Source organism: Rhinatrema bivittatum, chromosome 1 (assembly GCF_901001135.1).
Source record: "Rhinatrema bivittatum chromosome 1, aRhiBiv1.1, whole genome shotgun sequence".
Taxonomy (NCBI): domain Eukaryota; kingdom Metazoa; phylum Chordata; class Amphibia; order Gymnophiona; family Rhinatrematidae; genus Rhinatrema; species Rhinatrema bivittatum.
This window is the reverse complement of record NC_042615.1, coordinates 221,985,319-222,008,710: the sequence shown is the minus strand read 5'-3', so window position 1 is coordinate 222,008,710 and position 23,392 is coordinate 221,985,319. Positions and strand designations below refer to the sequence as shown.

General features: G+C 42.9%; 1 protein-coding gene across 1 annotated transcript in view; it reads left to right on the top strand.

The window, feature by feature from the left end:
• The window catches only part of HTT (huntingtin), a 797,032-nt gene that overhangs the window by 620,818 nt on the left and 152,822 nt on the right, over positions 1 to 23,392 (top strand). The window contains exons 51-53 of the mRNA XM_029606726.1: positions 10,757 to 10,855; positions 11,438 to 11,625; positions 15,704 to 15,830. Of these exons, the coding sequence (XP_029462586.1) occupies positions 10,757 to 10,855; positions 11,438 to 11,625; positions 15,704 to 15,830 (414 nt within the window). The remainder of the gene's footprint in view (positions 1 to 10,756; positions 10,856 to 11,437; positions 11,626 to 15,703; positions 15,831 to 23,392) is intronic.

The following is a 23,392-nucleotide window of genomic DNA, read 5'->3' as shown; positions in this document are numbered from 1 at the left end:
GATATGTGGTATCACTCTCAGAAGCAATCTCTTGCAGCTGGGGCGTCTTCCGAGAGGGCCACGGGAGTATCAATGGCTTGAGGAGAGAGATGTGTAAGACGTTATGAACCCCCAAAGAATTAGTTAGATGTAGCTGGTAGGTTACGGGCCCAATCTGTTGTATGATGGGAAAAGGCCCAATGTATCTGGGAGCTAGGTAGTAGATGTTAGCCTATGGTGAGTACTGAGCCAGACTTTGTCTCCTGGTTTGAATTGGGGTGCAGGTCTTCGATGGGCATCCGCTGATCTCTTGGACTGATAAGCTGCCTTCCCTAACATTTTCAAAGTGTGAATCCATAGCTTCTGAAGTTCCATAGCTGTCAGTTGAGCTGCTGGAGATGGAACATTGAGAGGAACAGTTAATGGAGGTAGGGGCTGCCTACCATACACAATTTGGAACGGTGATGATCCAGTAAAGGTGCAGATATGGGAGTCAAGGTAGAATTCCACCCAAGGCAAAAGATAGACCCAGTTATCCTACTGGTTGTTGGCGTAGGTCCTGAGGAAGGTTTTCAAGGTGTGTTTGGTTTGCTTGGCCTGGCCATTTGCCAGGGTTATATTGAGCTTTTTACATAGAGCTTGTTGGAATTATACTGTGAACTAGGAGCCTCTGTCGGAAACCACATGCTGGGCTAACCCATGGAGGTGGAACTCATGCCGAGAGAAGAGTCGGATGAGCTCAGGCGCCATAGGAAAACCCGGTAATAGGACAAAATGGGCCATTTTAGAGAAACGGTCGATCATGACCCAAATAACAGAGTTACCATTTGAGAGAGGGAGGTCCACCACAAAATCGGTGGACAATTGGGTCCAGGGTTCCCTGGGTACCAGCAATGGCTGTAACAGTCCCCAGGGTCGTCCCGCCAACGGTTTCTGCTGTGCGCAGGTGGGACAAAAGTCCACATGGGCCCAGACATCGCATTGCATTTGAGGCCACCAGTAGTAGCAGTGTTGGAGAAGAGTGAAGTCTGAGCCCAACCAGGCTGACCTGCTGCACAGGAGTCATGGGACCATCTCAAAACCTTTTCACAGAGCCTGCGAGGCATGATTGTTTTCCCTGAAGGAATAGTCAAGGAAGCAACAAGAGGATTTGTGCTAGATCTATGATATGATGTGGTTGTTCAGGGAGATCCTCCAGCAAAAAGGAGTGGGATAGCGCATCAGCCTGAGCATTCTTGTTCAACTCGAAATTGAATCAGGTAAAGAAGCAGGTGAAGCAGGTAAAGAAGAGAGACCAGCAGGCCTGCTGGGCATTCAAGCATTGGGTGTGTTGAAGGTGTTCTAGATTTTTATGATCTTTGTAGTTCGTAAACCAATACTGAGCGCCCTGCAGCCAGTGGCACCATTCCTCTAGGGCTAACTTGATAGTGAGGAGTTCCCTATCCCCTATTTCGTAATTACATTCAGCAGAAGAAAAGTTCCATGAATAGAAGGAACACTGGTGCAGGGTGCCCTTATGGGAGTACTGACTCAGGATGGCCCTATCCACCTCAAGGATGAAGGGGTGATTAGGGTCTGGATGGTGCAAGCAGGGTTCCCATAGAAACACATTCTTCAACTCTTGGAAGGCTCACAGCCTCAGGGGGCCAGGACTTAACGTTGGCTCCTTTACATGTGAGGAGTGTAAGGGGAGCAGCAATTGAGGAGAAAATAGCGATGAAATGTCAGTAATTAGTGAATCCCAGGAACCTCTCCAGTGCCCGCAGTCCAGTTGGTTGGGGCCAGTCATGAATGTTTTTGAGTTCGGATCCATGGAGAAGCTTCAGCTGGAAAAATGTACTTTAGAAAGCGAAGGCTTTCTTTCTCAAACAGGCATTTGTCCAGTTTGGCATAAAAATGATGTTCCTGAAAGGCATTGAGGAACTTGGTGGACGTCACGGCAGTGAGACGAAAAGTCTTTGGAAAATATAAGGATATCATCCAGGTACACCATGACACTGGTATAAAAAAGATCTCATTAATCATCTTTTGGAAGACCGCTGGGGTATTACACAACCTGAAGGGAATGACAAGGTATTCATAGTGCCCATCTCTTGTGTTGAAAGCGGTTTTCTATTCGTCTTTAGTCTGAATGCAAATCAGATTATATGCCCCTCGTAAATCCAATTTGGTGAAGACCTTAGCTCCTTGTAGGTGGTCACAAAGAAGAATCCGGCCCCGGCTGAAGAAGTGGATTATTGGATGAAACCCATCTCTAGGTTCTCTCAGATGTATTCTGACATAACCTTAGTTTCAGGAATGGATAGCCGGTATACTCTACCACGAGGATGTGTGGTGCCTGACATCAACTCTATGGCATAGTTGAACTCCCGATGAAGTGGTAGAATCCCCACTTTTTTCTTAGAGAAGACGTCAGAGAAGTCGATGTAGGATGCAGGAACCCTGAATTCTGACGTCTCCAGCAGAAGGTGAGGAGAAGCCATAATAATATTTAGGCAGGACTGGTGTCAGTGAGGACCCCACTTCGAGAGCTGTAGAGAAGTCCAGTCAAATTGCGGGTGAACGGACTTGCCGATCACGTGGAATTCAATTTCCTCAAGATGTAGTGCCCTGATGCACACAATTACGGGGACTGTGGTGAGAGTAATCCTTCTGGTCAAAGGATCACCATGGATGGAAGAAATGACTAGGGGTAGCTCCTTAGGAATGGTCAGAATGTGCAGATGATCCACTAGAGGCTTCATAAGAAAATTCCCCCGTGCCCCCCTGCCTCCTTTTTAACGACGGTGGACAAAGGACTAGAATCAGGAAAGCACGAGGTAAGAGCGGCGTACGACGTATTCGAGACTTCAACCCGTCTCTCTGCCTCTGCAATCAATGCAAGAAGATGTGCTTGGCTTAAGGCCTCAGATCTTAGACAAGATGTCCAAGAATGTCTGGCAGATCTTCCTTGCGATGGAGAAAATCTTTTCGGTGAAAAAATCCAAGCCATGGTGTCTCAATTAAAAGACCACCATGAGACGCTCCGTCAGCTTTCCAAGCTACCAGCGGATCAACCATCCTCTGTCAGGCGACCAACTCGCAGAGATACGAGGCGACCGTTTTACAGACCTAGGAGGTATTATCCACCTGCCTCTTCAGGTCGTCAATACCGACCCCCACAGAGAGGACGCCCTCGCCAAACCAAGCAGCAGAAGACCCAGCCACCACCTCAAACTGGTCCTGCAGCGAGTTTTTGACCCATGCCACGAGAACAGAAGTGTCTCTCTCTCTTCTGCTAAACCCTATACCCTCCCTACCAGTCGGAGGATGACTTCATTATTTTCAACACCAATGGAGTCGTATCACATCAGACCAATGGGTATTAGCCATACTAAATCGGGGTTATCGATTGAAATTCAAAACAATACCCCCACATTCACCTCCCACTCCACTCTGGACTCACATGATAATCACATCTCAGTTAGCAGTGGAACTCTCTTCTTTGCTGACCGCCAGGGCCATCAAACCAGTTCCCCTGTCTCAGCAAGGGAAACATAAGAACATAAGAAAATGCCATACTGGGTCAGACCAAGGGTCCATCAAGCCCAGCATCCTGTTTCCAACAGTGGCCAATCCAGGCCATAAGAACCTGGCAAGTACCCGCTATTTCCTCATTCCAAAGAAAACAGGAGGCCTTCGTCCTATCTTGGACCTCCGCAATCTCAACAAATTTCTTTACAAAGAGAAATTTTGAATGGTATCCCTGGGATCCATCATCCCCTTGCTTCAAAAGGGAGATTGGCTCTATTCTCTGAACCTTCAAGATGCTTACGCTCACATACCAATTTCCATACAACACCGCAAATACCTACGCTTTGTAGTAGGAAAAAACCATTACTAGTATCGAGTTCTCCCATTCGGCCTGGCCTCTGCACCTCGAGTATTCACAAAATGTCTAGCAGTGATGGCTGCACATCTAAGAAAAAACTATATTCACGTTTTTCCTTATCTCGACGATTGGCTCATCAGAAGTCCATCCAAGCAGGGAGTTCTCTCTGCCTTAAAAACCACAATAAACTTATTACACCTCCTGAGTTTTCTCATCAACTATCAAAAATCTCACATCAAACCGTCTCGGCTCCTCATGTTCATCGAGAGCAGACCTCGACACCACAATGGGGAAAGCTTCCCTTCCATGCGACCGTGCAGACAATCTAATACAACTGGCAAACATCGTGATTCATCATCAGTTTGCATCTGCTCATCAAGTCCTGATACTTAGGACACATGGCCTCCACGGTATGTAACTCCTTTCGCAAAGTTAGCCATGAGATGAACTCAATGGACTTTGAAATCTCAATGGCTCCAAGCTTCCCAACCATTGTCGCACACAATTCAAATTACCCATCAGCTTCACCAATCACTTCACTGGTGAACAAATCAGACAGCATTAACTGCTGGTCTCCCATTCCAACCAACAAATCCGCAAGTCATACTGACTACAGATGCCTCCAACCTGGGATGGGGAGCTCACATCAACAGCCTTCAAACACAAGGGACATGGACTCTGCTCGAGAAAAAGTGTCAAATAAACTTCTTGGAACTTCGAGCGATACAATATGCCCTTTATGCTTCAAAGACTGCCTCTCAAACAAGACTGTGCTGATTCAAACAGACAACACAGTGGCAATGTGGTACATAAACAAGCAAGGAGGCACCGGCTCGTACCTCCTATGCCAAGAAGCAGTACAGATCTGGGCTTGGGCTGTGGAGCACTCCATACAACTCCGAGCCAGTTATTTGCTGGGCATCAAAAACATTCTAGCAGACTATCTCTGTCGACATTTCAATCCCCACAAATGGTCACTGGATCCATGTGTAGCGAGCAAAATTTTCAACGTTGGAGTCCAACTATAGACCTCTTTGCATCCAAACTGAACCACAAAGTGGAAAGGTTTTGCTCCCGGACGTCGGCAACCAGTCCCCAGGGACACATTTACTCGCCCCTGGAACACAGGTCTTCTGTATGTGTATCCTCCAATTCCGCTCATAGTGAAAACTCTCATGAAGCTACAACAGGACACAGGGACAATGATCCTCATAGCCCCATATTGGCCATGTCAAGTATGATTCCCCATACTCCTTGACCTCTCGATCTCACAACCAATCAGACTGGGCACAGAACCCACTCTCATAACCCAGAATCAGGGCAAGTTGCATCATCCCAACCTGACAACTCTTGCCCTGACAGCTTGGATGTTGAACGCTTAGTTCTGCAACCACTTAATCTTTCAACTCAAGTCTCTCAAGTTCTAGTAGCTTCACAAAAGCCTTTGACACGTAAATCTTACTACTTTAAGTGGACCAGATTTACAAAATTGTGTACTCAAAAGGGTATAGAGCCCTTTTCCTGCCTCACTTCTTCTTTACTGGATTACCTATGCCACCTGTCTGATTCCGGTCTCCAGACATCCTCTGTTAGGGTACATCTAAATGCCATGGCGGCTTACCACAAGGGTTTAGGCGATGCGCCCATAACGGCACAACCACTAGTAAGTAAGTTCATGAGAGGTTTACTTCACCTTAAACCTCCCATTAAACCACCGGTCACTGCATGGGACCTCAATTTGGTATTAACACGACTCGTGCGTTCACCGTTTGAGCTTCTACACTCTTGCGAAGAGAAATTCCTTACATGGAAAGTACTTTTCCTAGTAGCCATTACGTAGGCTAGGAGAGTCAGTGAGTTACAAGCTCTCGTCACATACTTGCCTTACACACGATTCCTGCATGATAGAGTAGTCCTTCGCACGCACCCAAAATTCCTACCAAAAGTGGTAACAGACTTTCATATCAATCAATCAATCGTCTTACCTACTTTCTTTCCAAGACCACACTCTCATCCGGGTGAGAGAGTGTTACACACTTTAGACTGTAAACGTGCACTAGCTTTTTACCTTGACCGCACAGTGGCCCATAGAAAATCCAACCAACTCTTTGTTTCTTTTGACAAAAATAAACCAGGAGTTGCGGTAGGAAAACAGACTCTATCTAACTGGTTAGCAGACTGTATAGAATTCTGTTACAAAATAGCAAATATTCCTCTCCAGGGGCGAGTAAAAGCACACTCGGTAAGGGCTATGTCTACATCAGTAGCACACTATCATTCAGTGTCCATTCTTGATATATGTAAAGCTGCAACATGGAGTTTCCTTCACACATGTGCAGCTCATTATTGTTTGGACAAAGAAGGACAACAAGATTCAGCCTTTGGACAATCTATCTTAAAGAACTTGTTTCCAGTTTAATCCCAACTCCTTCCATAGACATCCTACAGTGATTTCAGGCTGCCTCAATTTTTTCCAGCAGTATACCTGTTGTTGTGCTTGTTGCACTTGTTGTATGTTGTTGGTATAACATAAGAATGTCGCAGCCTGTAGCTTGCTAATCACCCATATGTGAGGACTATCATCCTGCTGGTCCTGGGATAAAGCAAAATTGCTTACCTTGTAATAAGTGTTATCCCAGGATAGCAGGATGTAGTCCTCACAGAACCCACCCACCTCCCCGCGGAGTTGGGCCGATACATTTTATTGTTTTATATTTTTTTAGGTCAAGCAAATTGCTACAAACGAGACTGAAGGGAGACCCCTGGGGCTGAGAATATCATGGCATGCTGGGCATGCTCAGTGTGCCCACAGTGCCAGCCAAAGGTTTCTAGAAACTCTTGACACAAGTTTTCCGTACCAGGGCTCCATCTGATGATGTCACCCATATGTGAGGACTACGTCCTGCTGTCCTGGGATAACACCTATTACAAGGTAAGCAATTTTGCTTTCTCCTCTTTCACTCTCCTTGGGCAAGATGGCTGCCTCCGGTGCCGAGTGCCAAGGGTCTTGGCGTTTCCAAACTAGCACGGGCGCCCCAGTCTGCCATGCTCACTCCCGTGGCCTCCTAGGGCGCGAGCGCGCACATCTCTTATGCTCAAATACACGTCATGGCGGGAACCTTGGGGACGGCCCCACCGCATGACGTCAGTACCTCCGGGTATAACTAGCCTCCGCTCCCGTACCACCTTGAGTTAGCAAAGACTTCGGTTTAGCTACTCTGACCACTCTAAGCTGCATTCTTAGACACCGCTTTCACTTCAAGGGCCTCGTTCCTGTAAGAAGCTCTAGACACCCGCTCCTCGGGGGGCTCTCACTTCCAACTACCCTTCGGGGTCCTCACTAACTAAGACAACTGCTCCTCGGGGTCTTTCTCTCTCTCTACATTTCAGGATATCGGAACATTGGGTACTCGCTCCTCGAGGGCCTATCAGCCATTATATCCTGCACCACGGATCTTCGGTCCCACCATTCCACCACCAGGAAGACGCCTTCATACCTGTGAGTACCTCTACGATCCTGTGCTCCGGCTCCACCCACCAGCCGCGGCGTTACCCGCACTGCGGGCTCCCACTTATCATGAACATCTTGGAGAGACTATACATCTGAGCCTGTTGAACGTACTGGCACTTCGTGGATCAGTGCCTTATCTTCCTGCTTTCACCATCTATCTACAGCAGTACAATAAAGCCTCTATCCATGCTACGTCTGCTATCTGAGTTCAGCCTATCGCAGTGGTTCACCGCAGGGCCCCTCCCCGTGGGTCCACAATGCCACAAACAAACACCGCCGTGGGCCCTATAAATGAAGCAGAGAGGCACGTGCACCTAGGAGGATGACAGCAGGGCCAGGAAGACGACGGCTTTGGCAGCAGCTCAGGGCCATGAAGACAAGGCGCAGTGTCAGTGGCAGCTCCCTGCCGCTGAGAGGAAGCCTAGGGCTGGTCCAGCCGTGGTGACACGGCTACGGGTGAGTGAGGTCGGCCACTGGGCTCTGCAGCCAGCAAGCATAACATTACACTTGTGTTCTGTGTGTCTTGTTCTCTATTTCAAAAATAAATTTAAAAAAAATGTTGGGGTCAATATTGAAGATGAAACCTCTGTTGGTAAATTTGATAGGAAAATTTTCAAAATACATGGAAATCCATTTTGAAAATTGGTGTATCTTATGTGCATTTTTGCTGACTTTTTTTATGCACAGTGTTACAAAATTACTCCTTATATGGAGCCAGAACTTCATCAGACATTTGGGAGAAAAGATCCTTTGAGCATTCAGGTGCTGTCTACATAGAGCCCCCTATTAATTAATTTAGGACTTAGCTCATCTGCTTGACCGATGTGACTGGATTCTAATAGGGAAGATGCCAGCTTCTAGTGGCTCCCACAACATGTCTATATATTCCTAGAGATTTTTTAGAAGGACGGGGGTAACCTTCATCTGCATAACCAGAACGAGATCCATCAGCATGTATTCAGCTCCCAAATCAGGATGAAATTCAGCTTCTCTGCTTTGGCAGCATCATCCCCACCGCACCTGGAATTTTCCATTCCATCAATGAAACAGTTCCATGTTGACTGCTTGTCATATCTGTACCATTCAGTGCAAAGGATGGAGACAAATCCCAGCACTCAGCATTGCTTTGAGCAACTCCGCTGAATGGCTGTCTGGGACTTCTTCTTCTGCTCAAAGCACACATTGGTCCATCATGCTGACAGGTATTTGAGAAGTCATGAAGGGAAATACCCTAATTTTTCCTTTCTTCTTTTTCACCGTAGCTAGGCAAGAGAATTCAGTTTAGATGATGACTAAGCTGGAAGCAGTGAGGAGCTCAAACTTAATGGACTTGCTCAGTAGATGTCATCTTGGTCCTACAGTTTTGTTTTTTGTTTTTCTGAATGCAAACATTTTTTTGCAATTTTTACTGCTGCTGCAGTCTTATCTGAGGATTTCAGTGTATTATCTATAATGACTTCAAAGTCCTTTTCCTGAGTGATATCTCCTAATGTAAAACCTAGCATTATGTACATATAGTTTGGGTTATTTTTCCCATGTGCATCACTTTGTATTTATCTAAATTAAATTATATCTGCCATTTATATCCCAGTTGCCCAGTATTGTAAGGTCTTTCTGCAGTTCCTCATTCTACCCACAGTTTTAATAATTTTGTCAGCTTCAAATTTGATCACATCACATTTTGCTCCCTTTTCTAGATCATTAATGAATGTTAAATGACAAAGGGCCCAATACAAATCCATGGTGCACTCCCTCACATCTCTCCACTGAGAAAATTGACCATTTTGTCTGTTTCCTATCCTTTAACAAGCTATTAATCCATAATGGGACATTTCCTTCTATGCCATGACTTTTTAATTTCTTCAGGAATCTCTCATAAAGCACTTTATGAAATGCTGTCTGAAAATCCAGATTTTATATGTTAACCAGCTCATAGTTATGCACATGCTTTTTTATATCTTAAAAGAATTCTGTTGGTTCTTCTCTTTTTAACCATGCTTATCCTTATACACAGTAATTCTATTCTTAATAATAGCTTTTACCATTTTACCTAGCATTGATCTCAGGCTCACTAGTCTCTAGTTTCCTGGATCACCCTTGGAGCCCTTTAAAAAAAAAAAAAATTGGCATTTCACTGCCTACCCTTTGGTTCTCAGGTACAGTGGTATATTTTAATGATAGACTACAGATTACCAATAGCAGTTCAGCAGTTTCATATTGGAGTTCCTTCAAAACTCTAGGATAAATACCATCAGGTCCTGGTTATTTACTACTCTTTAGTTGTCAGTTTGCTCTAGCATCTCTTCCAGGTTCATAGTAATTTGCTTCAGTTCCTCTGAATCATAACCTATAAAGAAAAATTCCAGTGTAGGTTATTTCCCCAATATCCCGTGCAGTGAAGAGAGAAGCAAAGAATTGATTTAGTTTTTTTTCCTATGTCTTTATTCTCCCCCAAGCCACCCATTTTGCTCTCTGGTCATCTAATGGTGCAACTGATTCCCTGACAGGTTTCTTGCATTGGAAAGGACATTTTCATATACCCTGCGGAGCTCATTTTCAAAGGGAAACTTGTCATGGAGTTTTCCCTTTGAAAATGTGGCTAACATGCACTATATGGGTACAAAATTATAGGCGTACGTTTGCATCTACGTGGGAATAGATACAAATAATGCACTGGCAATTACAAGCAGGGGTTTGAAAATGAAATCTCTGCATGCACTTTTACTTTCCCACCTGTCTCCACCCTTGAATAGCATGTGTACTTTTATTCATACTGAAGAGGGGATAATATTCAAATATGTTGCATGAAAACGTTTATTATTGCCTTCTTGATGTACTTGAGCAAGATTTGTTTATTTGTGCCTCTTTGAAATGTTTAAGGATGCCTTTTTTATTTAATAGCCTCTTTCACAGTGCTATTTAGCCATCCTGGCAGTCATTTGGTCGTCTCTTGACATTTTCAAACTTGTGCAATATATTTTATCTGGCATTCTAAGATGGTATTTTTAAACAATCTCCATGCCTCACACAGACTTTTAAACCTTGCATTTGCTCCTTTTAGTTTCATTCTAATATTCTCATTTTAAAATGAATGTAAGTGCTTAGGTTTGGGCCTAGGTTAGGGGACAATTGTTGTAATGTCTGAAGGTGTCAATGGATTTGCTGTAAATGTAAGAAACCTGAGAATTGTTTTCAAAAATCCTATTGTGTCTTAGAATGAGGTGTCCTCTGATTTAAAGCTTCACAGAGATGGCATCGGTTGTAGTGTGATACAGAAATTCACGGCAGTAAGAGACATTTACGGGGGTAATAGCAGAAAAAGAAAATATTCTGATATGAAATATAGCTGTAAATGACTTTCGGAAATGCTCATTCTTTGATATTTATGGTTTTAGTTGCAGTTGAACCTGGGGATCAGCTTCTTTGTCCAGAGAGAAGTAAGACTGATGCTTCAAAAGGAGGCAGTGAGGATGAGTTTGATTCAAATACACTAAGTAAGTGAGCAGAAAAGATGAAATGAAGATATAAGTGCTACTTTGTCTGGGTTCCTAATAGCAATCTACTTTTAAGGAATCATGATTTAAAATGGGGGGGGGGGGGGATGTTTGACCTAGTAGTTTCCTTCCGCTTCTTTGGAATTCCAGTTCACTTGCAACTAGGGCATCAGTCTGATGCCATGGAATTTAATTCACAAGCACCCAGCAATTGTTTCCCCTATGCTATATCCTCTCCCTTCTTCCTTTAGCCCAGTTTTTGTAGCAACAGCCCTTGGGCAGCAGCCATACATCAGGGCTCCTTCCAGAACCGTGCAATCATGGGCCCTAAATCCACTCTCTAAATGTTGCCATTGCATGATAACTGGGTCTGCATCCTCCCTTTCCCACCAAGTGCTGTGAATGCTACCTCTGCAGCATCTTCAGCCCTGGGTGATTCTGGGAGCAGAAGATCTGAGCAAGGACTCAAACCAAGATCCCTTCCATCTGACTGGTCTTTAAAATCCATTTTAAATACAACTCATGTACACTCTGTTCATGCATGCATTCATTGGAATGTGTTCTTTTCTTCTCCTTACTAAGAACCAAAGTATATCACATCAGCTTGTGAAATGGTGGCTGAGATGGTGGATAGTTTACAGACTGTTTTATCATTTGGACACAAGAGAAACCGCAGTATTGCAGCATTCCTCACGCCTGTCTTGAGGAATATCATTATGAGTCTGGCTAGATTACCACTGGTGAATAGCTACACAAGAGTGCCTCCTTTGGTAAGTGCTTTCTCCATTTCATGTCCCTGTAAAAACCATAGTAATTTTAGAACTGTAAATGTCTACTAAAAATGCATCCTAATTTTTGTTACTTTCTGATGTATTTACAAGCTGACCTTGCAGCCTGCAAAGAAAATTCAGGCAATAACACTAATTTATCTGGTTGTCCAGCCCTGCCCATACTGTCCTCAATTGCATCAATGCCTCTTGAATCTAGAATTTCTTCCTGCTGTCCCTGCTGAGGACTTCAAAGGACTTAGCACAAGTGAAGTAAAAAAAAAAGTGACAAGCCTCAAAATGTTAAAAAGGTGACTGGAATATATAAAATGTTATTTTTAATGTGTTAATTATATTACTTTCTAATGGCATATAGAGGAGAGACTTCCTCATTTATATTGTGAAATCAGTCATATTAATTGGTTTAGATTAGAAGTTTTGTAAACTGACAACAGTAAGAACATTGAATATCTGGTTTATTATGCATCATGGGATGTGTAGTTCAGAAGGCTGTTGGCATCCTGGGAAGGTTTCCCTTCAAATTTTTGAGTCCTCTTAACATATGATGTTTTTAAGTCTTTTTCCTATTTTGTTCCAGCCCCTCTGTCCTGTTCACTCACATAAACTTCCTCAATTCCAGCAAACTGGTCAATGTCTTTACCTACCTCCTTTGTTTCTGTACTGTGTGTGTGGGAGACAGATAAGTTTGTATTTATTGTAACTTAACTGCCTGGATGTAATTGTGTTTTCTTGAGACTAGAGTATATTTAAGCGTTAAGTTACAACAACCCACATAAAATTTTAAATGCATGCTTTGTGTGCATATATTTATTTCTCTTTGAAAATTATCACATCAAAACTACCTGCACACAATTAGGTTAGAGCAGTGGTTCTCAACCTTTCTAATGCCGTGACCCCGCAATACAGTTCCTCTTGTTGCGGTGACCCCAAACCAAAAAATAATTTTGGTGGCTACTTCAAAACTGTAATTTTGCTACAGTTATGATTCGGAATGTAAATACCTGATATGCATTATGTATTCTCATTGCTACAAATCAAACATAATTATACATTGTGGAACAGTGTGAACTACATCTTATAGTGGTCTCATAGTATAAGACCGATGTAGTTCACGTTTTTAAATGTATGGTGCTTTGTGTAAGTGTAAGCTGCTTTGTGTACTGTGTAATGATTACACACAAAGCACCTTACACTTACACAGTATTGTGTGTATGGTGTGTGTACTGTTTTTACATTATTAACCTTTTTTACACCAGCAGGCTGTCTCGCAGGCTCTCTGCCTCTTGCCTCTCCGCCTCCTAGGCTTCTGTCCTCCGGCGCTTGCTGCGTCCGCCCACTGATGACGTCAGCAAGCGCCGGACACATGTAATGCGCTGCTATGGACTGTGGAGTGTTCCCCCCGCTTCCCCCGCCCCTTAGGCCCCGGACGGATGATGCAATCACGTCTGTGCATGCGCGCAGGCATTCAGTTTGGAACGCGCATCCATAACTGCGTGCGTTCCAGCTGAATAGTGCTGCTGCAGACTGTAGCGCGACTTCTCAGTGGCTAAAGCCATCAGAAATATGTATTTTCCGATGGCTTTAGGCGACCCTGGTGTTTTGGTCGTTCGACCCCCGCCGGGGTCGCGACCCACAGGTTGAGAACCGCTGGGTTAGAGGTTGTGTGACATAGCAGTTTGTTTTGATATGAGAATGCTTTCTAAAGAAAAACAAACAGGTCAGAGAGGTTTCTCCTTTGCAAGAGCAGTAAAACAGCCCTGCTTTTATTATCAAGGGGAAACAGCTGTAAACAGCCATCAATTCAATTCACTCAGAAATAGTTAAGCAAGCAAATACACATACTATACAGAACAGTACAAAAGCTCTAGCAACTCAAAGCTGTCAGTACTAGCTAACTCAATACAGTCCAGCACAGTGACATGAAACGTATTTCCAACAAATTGTAGTTGCTACCATATTCACATGCAACTTTACCCGTATATTGGGTGGGAAATTTTGTTAAAGACCATTTCTATTGGCAAAGCACTGTTTTACCCATCAAAATGACTTTGAAGATTATCCTTCCTGTGTACTTGCATGCGGTTATAGGGAACTGTCAGTGTCTGTAAATTCTTATTGACCATGCCAGACCAGTTCAGACAAGTGGATAGGATCCACTGCCAGCAGATGGAGACAGAAGAAAAAAAGCCAAAGCTGACTTTGTACAGTATGGTGCCTAAATATAATGGGGCCGATTTTAAATCCTACACACGCGGAGTACATTTGTGTGCGCTACCTGGTGCGCACAAATGTACACCCGATTTTATAACATGCGCGTGCTGCCGTGCGCATGTTATAAAATCCGGGGTCGGCGCGCGCAAGGGGGTACATATTTGTGCACCTTGTGCGTCGCCGAGCCCAAAGGGAGCCCCGATGGCTTTCCCTGGTCCCGCCAAGGCCGCTCCGAAATCGGAGCGGCCTTGGAGGGAACTTTTTTTTACCTCCCCCCCCCCCCCCCACCTTTCCCTCCCTTCCCCTATCTAACCCACCCCCCAGCCCTACTTAAATCCCCCCTACCTTATTTCGCCGAGCTACGCCTGCCAGCTGCCGGCGCGTGAACCTCCGGCACGGTCGCTGTGCCGGAGCACTCGGGACCGCACCCCCGCCCCCGGACCGCCCATTTTTGAAAGCCCCAGGACATACGTGCGTCCCGGGGCTTGTGCGCTCTGCCGAGCCTATGCAAAATAGGCTCGGCACGCGCAGGGGTAGGTTTTCTGGGGTTATGCGCGTATATTACATGCGTAATCCTTTGAAAATCTACCCCAATTTATTTATGACTTTATATTTGGTCTGAGTTTATTAGAAAATAAACCATACTCTTTGTCTTAGATAATGGAAATTTTAGTAGGGATTTCTTTAGAGCATTGGAAACTAAACCTAGGTAGGAAACAAATATCTATACCTTTCATACAGTCTCTGTGTTAAGCTCTTCTGGCAGCTGGAGAATCATCTGTGGCTGATTCACGACAGGAGAGATGTAAGAACTTAAGAACATGCCATATTGGGTCAGACCAAGGGTCCATCAAGCCCAGCATCCTGTTTCCAACAGTGGCCAATCCAGGCCACAAGAACCTGGCAAGTACCCAAAAACTAAGTCTATTCCATGTTACTGTTGCTAGTAATAGCGGTGGTTATTAACTAAGTCAACTTAATCAATAGCAGGTAATGGACTTCTCCTCCAAGAACTTATCCAGTCCTTTTTTAAACACAGCTATACTAACTGCACTAACCACATCCTCTGGCAACAAATTCCAGAGTTTAATTGTACGTTGAGTGAAAAAGAACTTTCTCCGATTAGTTTTAAATGTGCCACATGCTAACTTCATGGAGTGCCCCCTAGTCTTTCATAATTTCCATTACAGCTTCTAGAAAGCCTTCCACTAGAAAGTCCTAAGACTGAAGTGGAGGAGGTTTTCCATGAGCTGTGAATAGAAGGCCCCAGATCTGTTCTCCTGCCCCACACAAAAACTGCTTGATTACCTTATCCACTTATCGGAGGCTGGCTGAAGATAGACCCTGCATGGACACATGATATAGGGCATGCTGGGCATGCTCAGTGTGCCTAGTCAAAATTCTAGAAACTTTGACATGTTTTATGTATCAGGGCTCCTTCTGATGATGTCACCCATGTTTGAGGATTAACATCCTGCTGTCCTTGGATAACACTTGTAACAGGTAAGCAAGTCTGATTTCTCCTTGCACCTAGCCCAGGCTTTGCAGTTATAGTTCTAATTCAAGGGTCACAACCATGTCTTCCTCAAAAATCTGGTATGCTTGCATCCTTGGTCTGTCCAGCAGGTGTCACTATGGAACATAAGCTGAGATGCCTTCCTTACCAGGACTCTGAATGCTGCAGCCTCAGCATCTTTGGTCAACCTAGGGAAAAACTGGGTCTGGGAATCCAATTTGGATCTTCTATGCTGAAATGCACAGAACTGCCACTGAATCATCAGTCCAGTCCTTTTTTCTGTTTATAATGCTGACAGATTCTACTTTTTTATCATAATTTTTTGTTTTACAGGTCTGGAAACTGGGTTGGTCGCCTAAACCTGGAGGTGAATTTGGCACAGCTCTTCCTGAAATTCCTGTTGAATTCCTTCAAGAAAAAGAGATTTTTAAAGAGTTCATCTATCGAATAAACACACTGGGTATGTTTATCAAAATTTCCATTACAGCATTTTGTGAATGAAATAGGAAATGCATTTTCACTGCCCAGCAGCATTGTTTTGCTGGGTGGGAGGCAAATTAGCATGCTCTTTTCTCTAAATATATTTCTGCTTTGCTCCTTAGATGATTGTAAAAATAATTCAATTTTAACAATATACTAAAATTCTATCACCAAACCCTGTCCTACTTAAAAAAAATGTAATGAATTAATTAATTAGAAAAATGTATATCATGCAATCATGATTCACTTGTGACCTGAGAAGTCTCTTCTTGTGAAGTCCGAATGCAGTTTAGAAATAATATTTTTAGGTTTCTTTACTATGATTAATACTGATAATGAAGAGAGCTACCAATAATTTATAAACAGACTTATAGTTTTAAGTTGCAATATTTGAACTATACTTTTGAGCTCTTTAGTAATCAACAAATTAATAGAAGACCCCATTGTTATATAGTTAACTAAATCCCTTCCTCTTAACCAGATCCATAGTATGACTCAGTCACCCTTATGTCTAAACAGTAGGCGTTTCAATCTAGTTGAGGATATGCTATGATCCCTGAAGAATTCAAAAGATTTCTCCAGGAGACTGGTAGAGAGAGTTATTTCTGGTGTGCTTCTGACTATCAGTTTTTCAGAAGAATCTGTAGAGCACTGTGGGAATTCAACTAGACCCCTTAATTCCCTCTTCTGAACAGGATCTAATGCAAATCTAAGCAATGGGTGTTACACTGGGAGAGGCTGCTTTTAATCCAGTGGGCAAGTCTTACGAGTATGATGACCCTACATCTAATGGGATCTGTGAGTACTCCCTCTGGGAGATGGCATCCCTGAGTGGGAGGAGAGTAACAAACCCATGTTTTATGATAATGCCAGACAGCAGCACACTGCTGAACCTAATGACATACATTGGCTAAACATTGATGGAATCTTTTCTGCCTCAAAGAAAAAGAAATGCTACGTGTTTTGGAACTGTTGTACCAAAAATATGAACTAACCCCATTGAGAAGTTGGCATCTCTAGTACATAGAAGCAGAGGGAGAGGATACATTACCTATTCAATACAAACAGGTATGCACACTATAAATAGGGTTTTCTTTCCTATATCTATTATATTGAAACATAGAAATGACGGCAGAAAAGGATCAAATGGTCCATCCAGTCTGCCCAGCAAGCTTATGGTAGCACCAACCGTGCCATACAAGTCTCCCTCAGAATGGTATAACCAGGGGGTGGCAACTGCTGTGCCATACAAGTTTCCCCCATACTTAGTTTCCCAAACTGTTAGTCAGGGCCCCTGTTGATTGCTTCTGAGTCCAATTCCCCATTATCTCTTGCCATTGAAGCATAGAGCAATGTTGGAGTTACATCACAAGTATAAGGCTTATTGCTTAAGTGTAGTAGCAGCCACATCAGCAAGTTAGCCCCATGCTTATTTGTTTTCCCAGACTGTAAAATTCATGTCTTTGTCGGTTGCTGTCAAACTAATTCCCCTTTTCCTCTTTTCCCCCTGCCGTTAAAGCAGAGAGCATTAATATGTTGCATCAACAGTGTAAAGGCTTGTTGGTTAAGGGTAGTAACCACCACACCAGCAAGTTACCCCCATGCGCTCTCTTCCTCATTTCTATCCTTTAGCCTTTAGGCATCCACAGTGTTTATCCCATGCCCCCTTGAAATCTCTCACCGATTTTGTCTTCACCACCTCCTCTGGAAGGGGCATTCCAGGCATCCACCACCCTCTCCGTAAAGAAATATTTCCTCACATTGGTTTTGAGTCGTCCTCCCTGGAGTTTATTTCATGACCCCCTAGTTCTTCTGATTTCTTTCCAATGGAGAAGGTTTGTTGAATGTGCATCATTAAAACCTTTCAGGTATCTGAAGGTCTGAATCATATCTCCCCTGCATCTCCTCTCCTCCAGGGTATACATATTTAGGTCCTTCAACCTCTCCTCATAAGTCATTTGATGGAGACTCCCCACCATTTTTGTCACCCTTCTCTGGACCGCCTCCATCCTGTCTCTGTCCCTTTTGAGACCTGTACAAAGGGTCACCTCCTTTTTCTTATTGGTTATTCCTTTCTCTGTGCAGACAAGCTTTCTTCTGGCTTTAGCTATTACCTTGTCACATTGCTTCGCCGTCTTCAGATCGCTAGACACTAACACCCCCAAGGTCCCTTGCTTGCTCCGTGCACAACAGTCCTTCACCCCCCCCCCCCCCTCCATCACATACAGCTCTTTTGGATTACCACACCCCAGATGCATGATTCTGCACTTCTTGGCATTGAATCCCAGCTGCCATATCTTCAACCACCGTTTAAGCTTCCTTAAATCACGTCTCATTCTCTACTCCTTCCAGCGTATCCACTTTGTTGCAGATCTTAATACCATTCGCAAAAAGACAAACTTCACTTTCTATCCCTTCTGCAATGTCGCTCACAAAGATGTTGAACAGGACTGATCCCGACACCGCTTAACACCAGTTTCTGTTTAGAATAGGTTCCATTTACCATCACACGCTGTCTTCTATCCGTCAACCAGTTTGTAATCCACCCCACCACTTTGGCGCTCACTCCCAAGCTTCTCATTTTATTCACAAGCCTCTTATGCAGGACAATATCAAAAGGTTTGCTGAAATCCAAGTAGATCACATTGAGTGCTCTTCCTCGATCCAATTCTTTAGTCACCCAAAAGATCAATCAGATTTGTCTGACAGGACCTTCCCCTGGTGAAACCATGTTGCCTCGGGTCCAGCAATCCTCCTGACTATAGATAATTCACTATCCTTTCCTTTAGCAGAGCCTCCATTACATTTCCCACCACCGAGGTGAGGCTAACCGGCCTCTAGTTTCCAGCCTTCTCTCTGCTCCCACTCTTGTGAAGTGGGACCACCTCCACTGTTCTCCAATCACTCAGCACCACTCACGTTTCCAGGGATCTATCGAACAAGTCGTGCAGCGGGACCCGCCAGCACATCTCTGAGCTCTCTCAGTATCCTGGGATGAACCTCATCAGGCCCCCCCCCCCCCCAATGGTTTTGTCCACTTTCAGTTTTCCTAGATCTTCCCATACATTCTCTTCTGTAAACGGAGTTTCGTCTACTCCAACCCCCTCCAATGTCTTGTTAACTAGCGATGGTTCTTCTCCAGGATCTTCTTTAGTGAACACCGAACTGAAGTATTTGTTTAATATTTACACCTTTTCTTTGTCTCTCGCCACACATTGATCTTTTTCTTCTTTCAATTTCACTATACCACTTTGGACCTTTCTCCTTTCTCTGATGTATCTGAAAAATGTTTTGCACCTCTCTTTACCTCTTTGGCAATCCTTTCTTCCACCTGACCTTTTGCTTTCTTGATTACTTTCTTCGTCTCCCTCAATTTCACCAGATATTCTTCCTTGTGTTCCTCTTTTTAGAATCTTTTATATTTCTTGAACGCTGTTCTTTTTGCTTTTATCAGCCACGTCCTTTGAGAACTAGATAGGTTTCTTGTTTCTCTTACTTTTGTTTACTTTTCTAACATATAGATTAGTTGCCTTTGTAATTGCTCCTTTTAGTTTTGGCTCACTGATGTTCCACCTCTCTCATTTTCTCCGTCTACTAGTTCTACCTCCTGGTACTTCCCCATTTCAACAAAGTCCGTGTTTTTGAAATTCAAAATGCAGGTCTTCCTGTGACTTCTCCATATTTTGTTTTCAATATCAAACCAAACAGTTTGATGATCACTGGTGTTGAGGTGGGCATCCACCCGGACATTAGAGACATTATCCCCGCTGGTGAGCACTAAGTCAAGTATAACTCCTTCCCTCGTGGGTTCTATTACTATTTGTTTGAACAGAGCCCCTTGCAGGGCATCTACTATCCTTCTACTTCTTTTAGATTCTGCAGAAGGGATTCTCCAGTCTACATCTGGCAGATTAAAATCTCCAGCAGTCAACACTTTTCTCTTCTTTCCCACCTTTTGGATGTCTTCAACCAGATCTCTGTCTAGATCTTCCGTTTGAGTCGGAGGCCTGTAAACCACTCCAGTAAAAATGGATGCACCATCTTTTTTTAGGATGGCCCATAATGCTTCTTCTCTACCCCATATTCCTTGCAGTTCAGTTGCTTGGATATTGTTTTTTGACATAAAGAGCTTCTCCTCCCCCTTTTTTTTCCTCTCTGTCCTTCCTTAACAAGTTAAAGCCCGGTATGGCCGTGGCTTAGAATTTAACAGGCTAATAAGTCAAGTGTCTCTCCCTCCTCTGCCACTATCCCCACTGGAGGTCCAATTTCACAACTCTATGATCTACTGAGAAAAGAACCTCTGTGCCTTGGTAACCCAAATGCACACCCATCTGCATCACATTGTAACATATACATTTTATGAATTCTTTCTTTTCTACCTATTATGTTTATTTGCCTGTGGTTTACTCTTTCATGTCATTTCGACTTTTCCCCATCTTCCCACCTTTTTCATTGGTATAGATTCCTCTTATACCTCTCTCCTTCCTCTGTGGTGGGGGTGAACTGATGACGTTATTGACCAAATGGAGTTTAAAAGTTCATACAGAAATATTTTCGTAAGCATGGTATGTGCATACTTTTAAAAAAAAACTACCTCCCCATGAAACCTACACATACATATGACAATTATTTCACACACAGAAAATATGTGCATACTTTTGTAAACTAAGGGGCAGATCTAAAACCTACGCACGCGGCCTACATTTGTGTGTGCTACCCAGTGCACACAAATGTACACCCGATTTTATAACATGCGCGCGCATGTTATAAAATCAGGGGTTGGTGTGCGCAAAGGGGTACAGACTAGTGTAACTTGCACGCGCTGGGCCCTCTGGGAGATCAGCTGGCTTTCCCGTTCCCTCCGAGGCCGCTTTGAAATCGGAGCGGCCTCGGAAGGAACTTTCCTTTCACCCCCACCCTCCCATTTGTGTACTGAAACATACATATGTACTTTAGGGGCAGAAGTACATGGTATTTTATTAACTCTGTGGTTCCTGACACAGTTTATAAAATAAAAGCATAACTTTATGCTCATTCTTATGCACTATGTGCTGACTTGTGCACACTTGAAAATTACTCTATACATGAATGCGTGGTTTCTTTTTTTTCCTCTTGGTTCAACTAATAGTTCAAACTGAAAAGAGAAGATGGAGCATAGCTTGTTGTAGCAAGAAAAATGCATTTTGTTTCTGGAGGTGCGAAAATTGCTAGCTTTAGGTAAAGATGAATGTAAAGTACTTGCAGCCCTCCCCTCAACCCATCCTATCTGGTTTTAAGTTTAATTAGTGGGATGTCTGCTCTTTTGGGGTTAGTTTTAATAAACTGGGGACCCAGATACTATATTTCTGAACCTGGGAGAAACGTAGATGGTTATTAGGGATAAAATATTATCCTGGGATTTTGTCAGTTGAAGTAAAGGTTTCAAGACCTAATCCCTGCTGAATCTGAATTTGAATTTATTAAAACTTATTGTCTGCACTTATCACATAAGTAACTTTTTCAAGGCAGATTCCAAGGAAGCACTCAGAAAAATCTCTGAGAAAGAAAGGGTCTTTAAAGATGACTAGGCCTGAAAGATTTTTATGGTTTTATTGTATTTATCTTATTGTATTCTTTTACTTTTGTAAACCTTTATGATGGCTACACCAAATGTCGGTATATAAAACCAGTACATAAATAAATAAATAAATATGATGAAAGGAGGAGGCTGGCTTGGGGATGTTTACACAGCCATTGTACTGGAGACAACAAGTCTGGAGAACAGAAGAATATCAAATCAGAATATTCAACCTCCTCTAGCTTCAATCTAGAGATTCAGGAAAAGGGATTGATGTAAGGAGACGGTAGCAGTGAGAAGCAGACTGGTGTATAATTGTGTGAATGTTCTGGAAAGGTTACCACATATCAAAGCATCTGTTGTTTGATTTGAAGTATTTTGCATTCTATTCGAAAGGCCTGCATAAAGTCAAAGTTTCTCTGAAGATAAGCAACCAAAGTCTCACATTTGAATAATATGACTGCACGTGGTGACAAATGAATGGATTCTTCAGCGCTTTCTGGAAAATTCCAAAATCATTCATTGCCCATCTATAGCAGTTCCTGCTCAACAGCAGTGCCATTTTTGTCTATGTATTTCTAACCTTGGGAAGATGCAAGGCACGTCACTTAGAAAGGAAAAGTCAAATGCACAAATATAAAATTGGAAATGACTGACTAATTAATATTACAGAAAAAGAGTTGGAGTTATAATGAACCACAAACTGAATATGAGTCTATAGCCTGTTGGGATTTACCAAAATAAACAATACTGGCAGCATAAGAAAGTTGTTTATTTAGATAAATTATGGAATATTCCAGGAGAGTGCAAGGCAATTCAGAAGCAGTCTCTCAGAGCATTGTTGACATTTCAGATTATCACCTCTTATTTACACCACCAATGAGCTAGTTTGTTTGCATAACGTTTTCCTAATTGGTTGGCATTATAAATTTATCTCATATTAATAGGGATGGGATTCTTGTAAATCATGTGATTTCTTGTAAATTCAGTCCAGAGGCAAGACAAAACTTAAGGTTGACATTTGACATACTTTTTCCCTTCTAGCCTACATTCTAGCATTTCAGCATGTCAGCAACCTTTAATAGTTGTATAAGTTTGATCAATGCAATTTCACAGTGCAGTAATGATAATCTTCATATCATAATCTTCATGTGTAGAAACCTTTTCAAAGCACCTAACAACACTGTTAAACAAGTAGTTCCACTTAGGACTAACAGAGCTTACTTTCTGGGATGTGTACATACTCAGTATTCACATATGCCTGGATCTGGGATGATAAAAAAAAACAAAAAACCCCACCCCTTCTCAATCTTCTTGTCCCCTCCTGATATCCTGAAAATTTGGTGTAGATAGCTAAACACAAAAGTTCCTGCACACACACACACACACACACACACACACACAGATGGAGTGACATATAAGCCGCCTTTTCTTCAGAAAGAAGGCTAGAAGACAAAATCTAGCCCACATACATTGTTGTATTAAAAGAATAATTATCCCATTGTCCTCAACAATGTTGAGAATGTTGTTGGAGTAGTGTGTCCATTTGGGGCTCAAACTACAAGGATAATGTGTAGAAACTGGAAAAAGTCTAAAGAACAATAACATTGAGCAGAGACTTATATAATATATAAAATATTGTCTCTGAAAATAGTTATTGAAGTTGGGTTTTATAGCCTGGAAAACAGAAGGCCGAAGGGAACTTTATAGCATTTAAAATAGATCTGGTGAGGTTAAATAACACCTGGAGGAAAGGCAAGAATTGGGCTTAAATTGATTGATTCTATTCTGCTAGCTGCAAATTTTGTACTTAACCAATTACAAATAGGTTAGAAATTGGGAAGAAGTTCCTGACTATAAGAGTATGCTACACTACAGTATGCTGTCTAAGGAAAAGGTGGAATCCCTGTCATTGGAGGTTTTTAAGAGCAAGTTGGACAAATATTTACCTGGGATGAGATAGATATGGTAAATCCTTCTTGGAG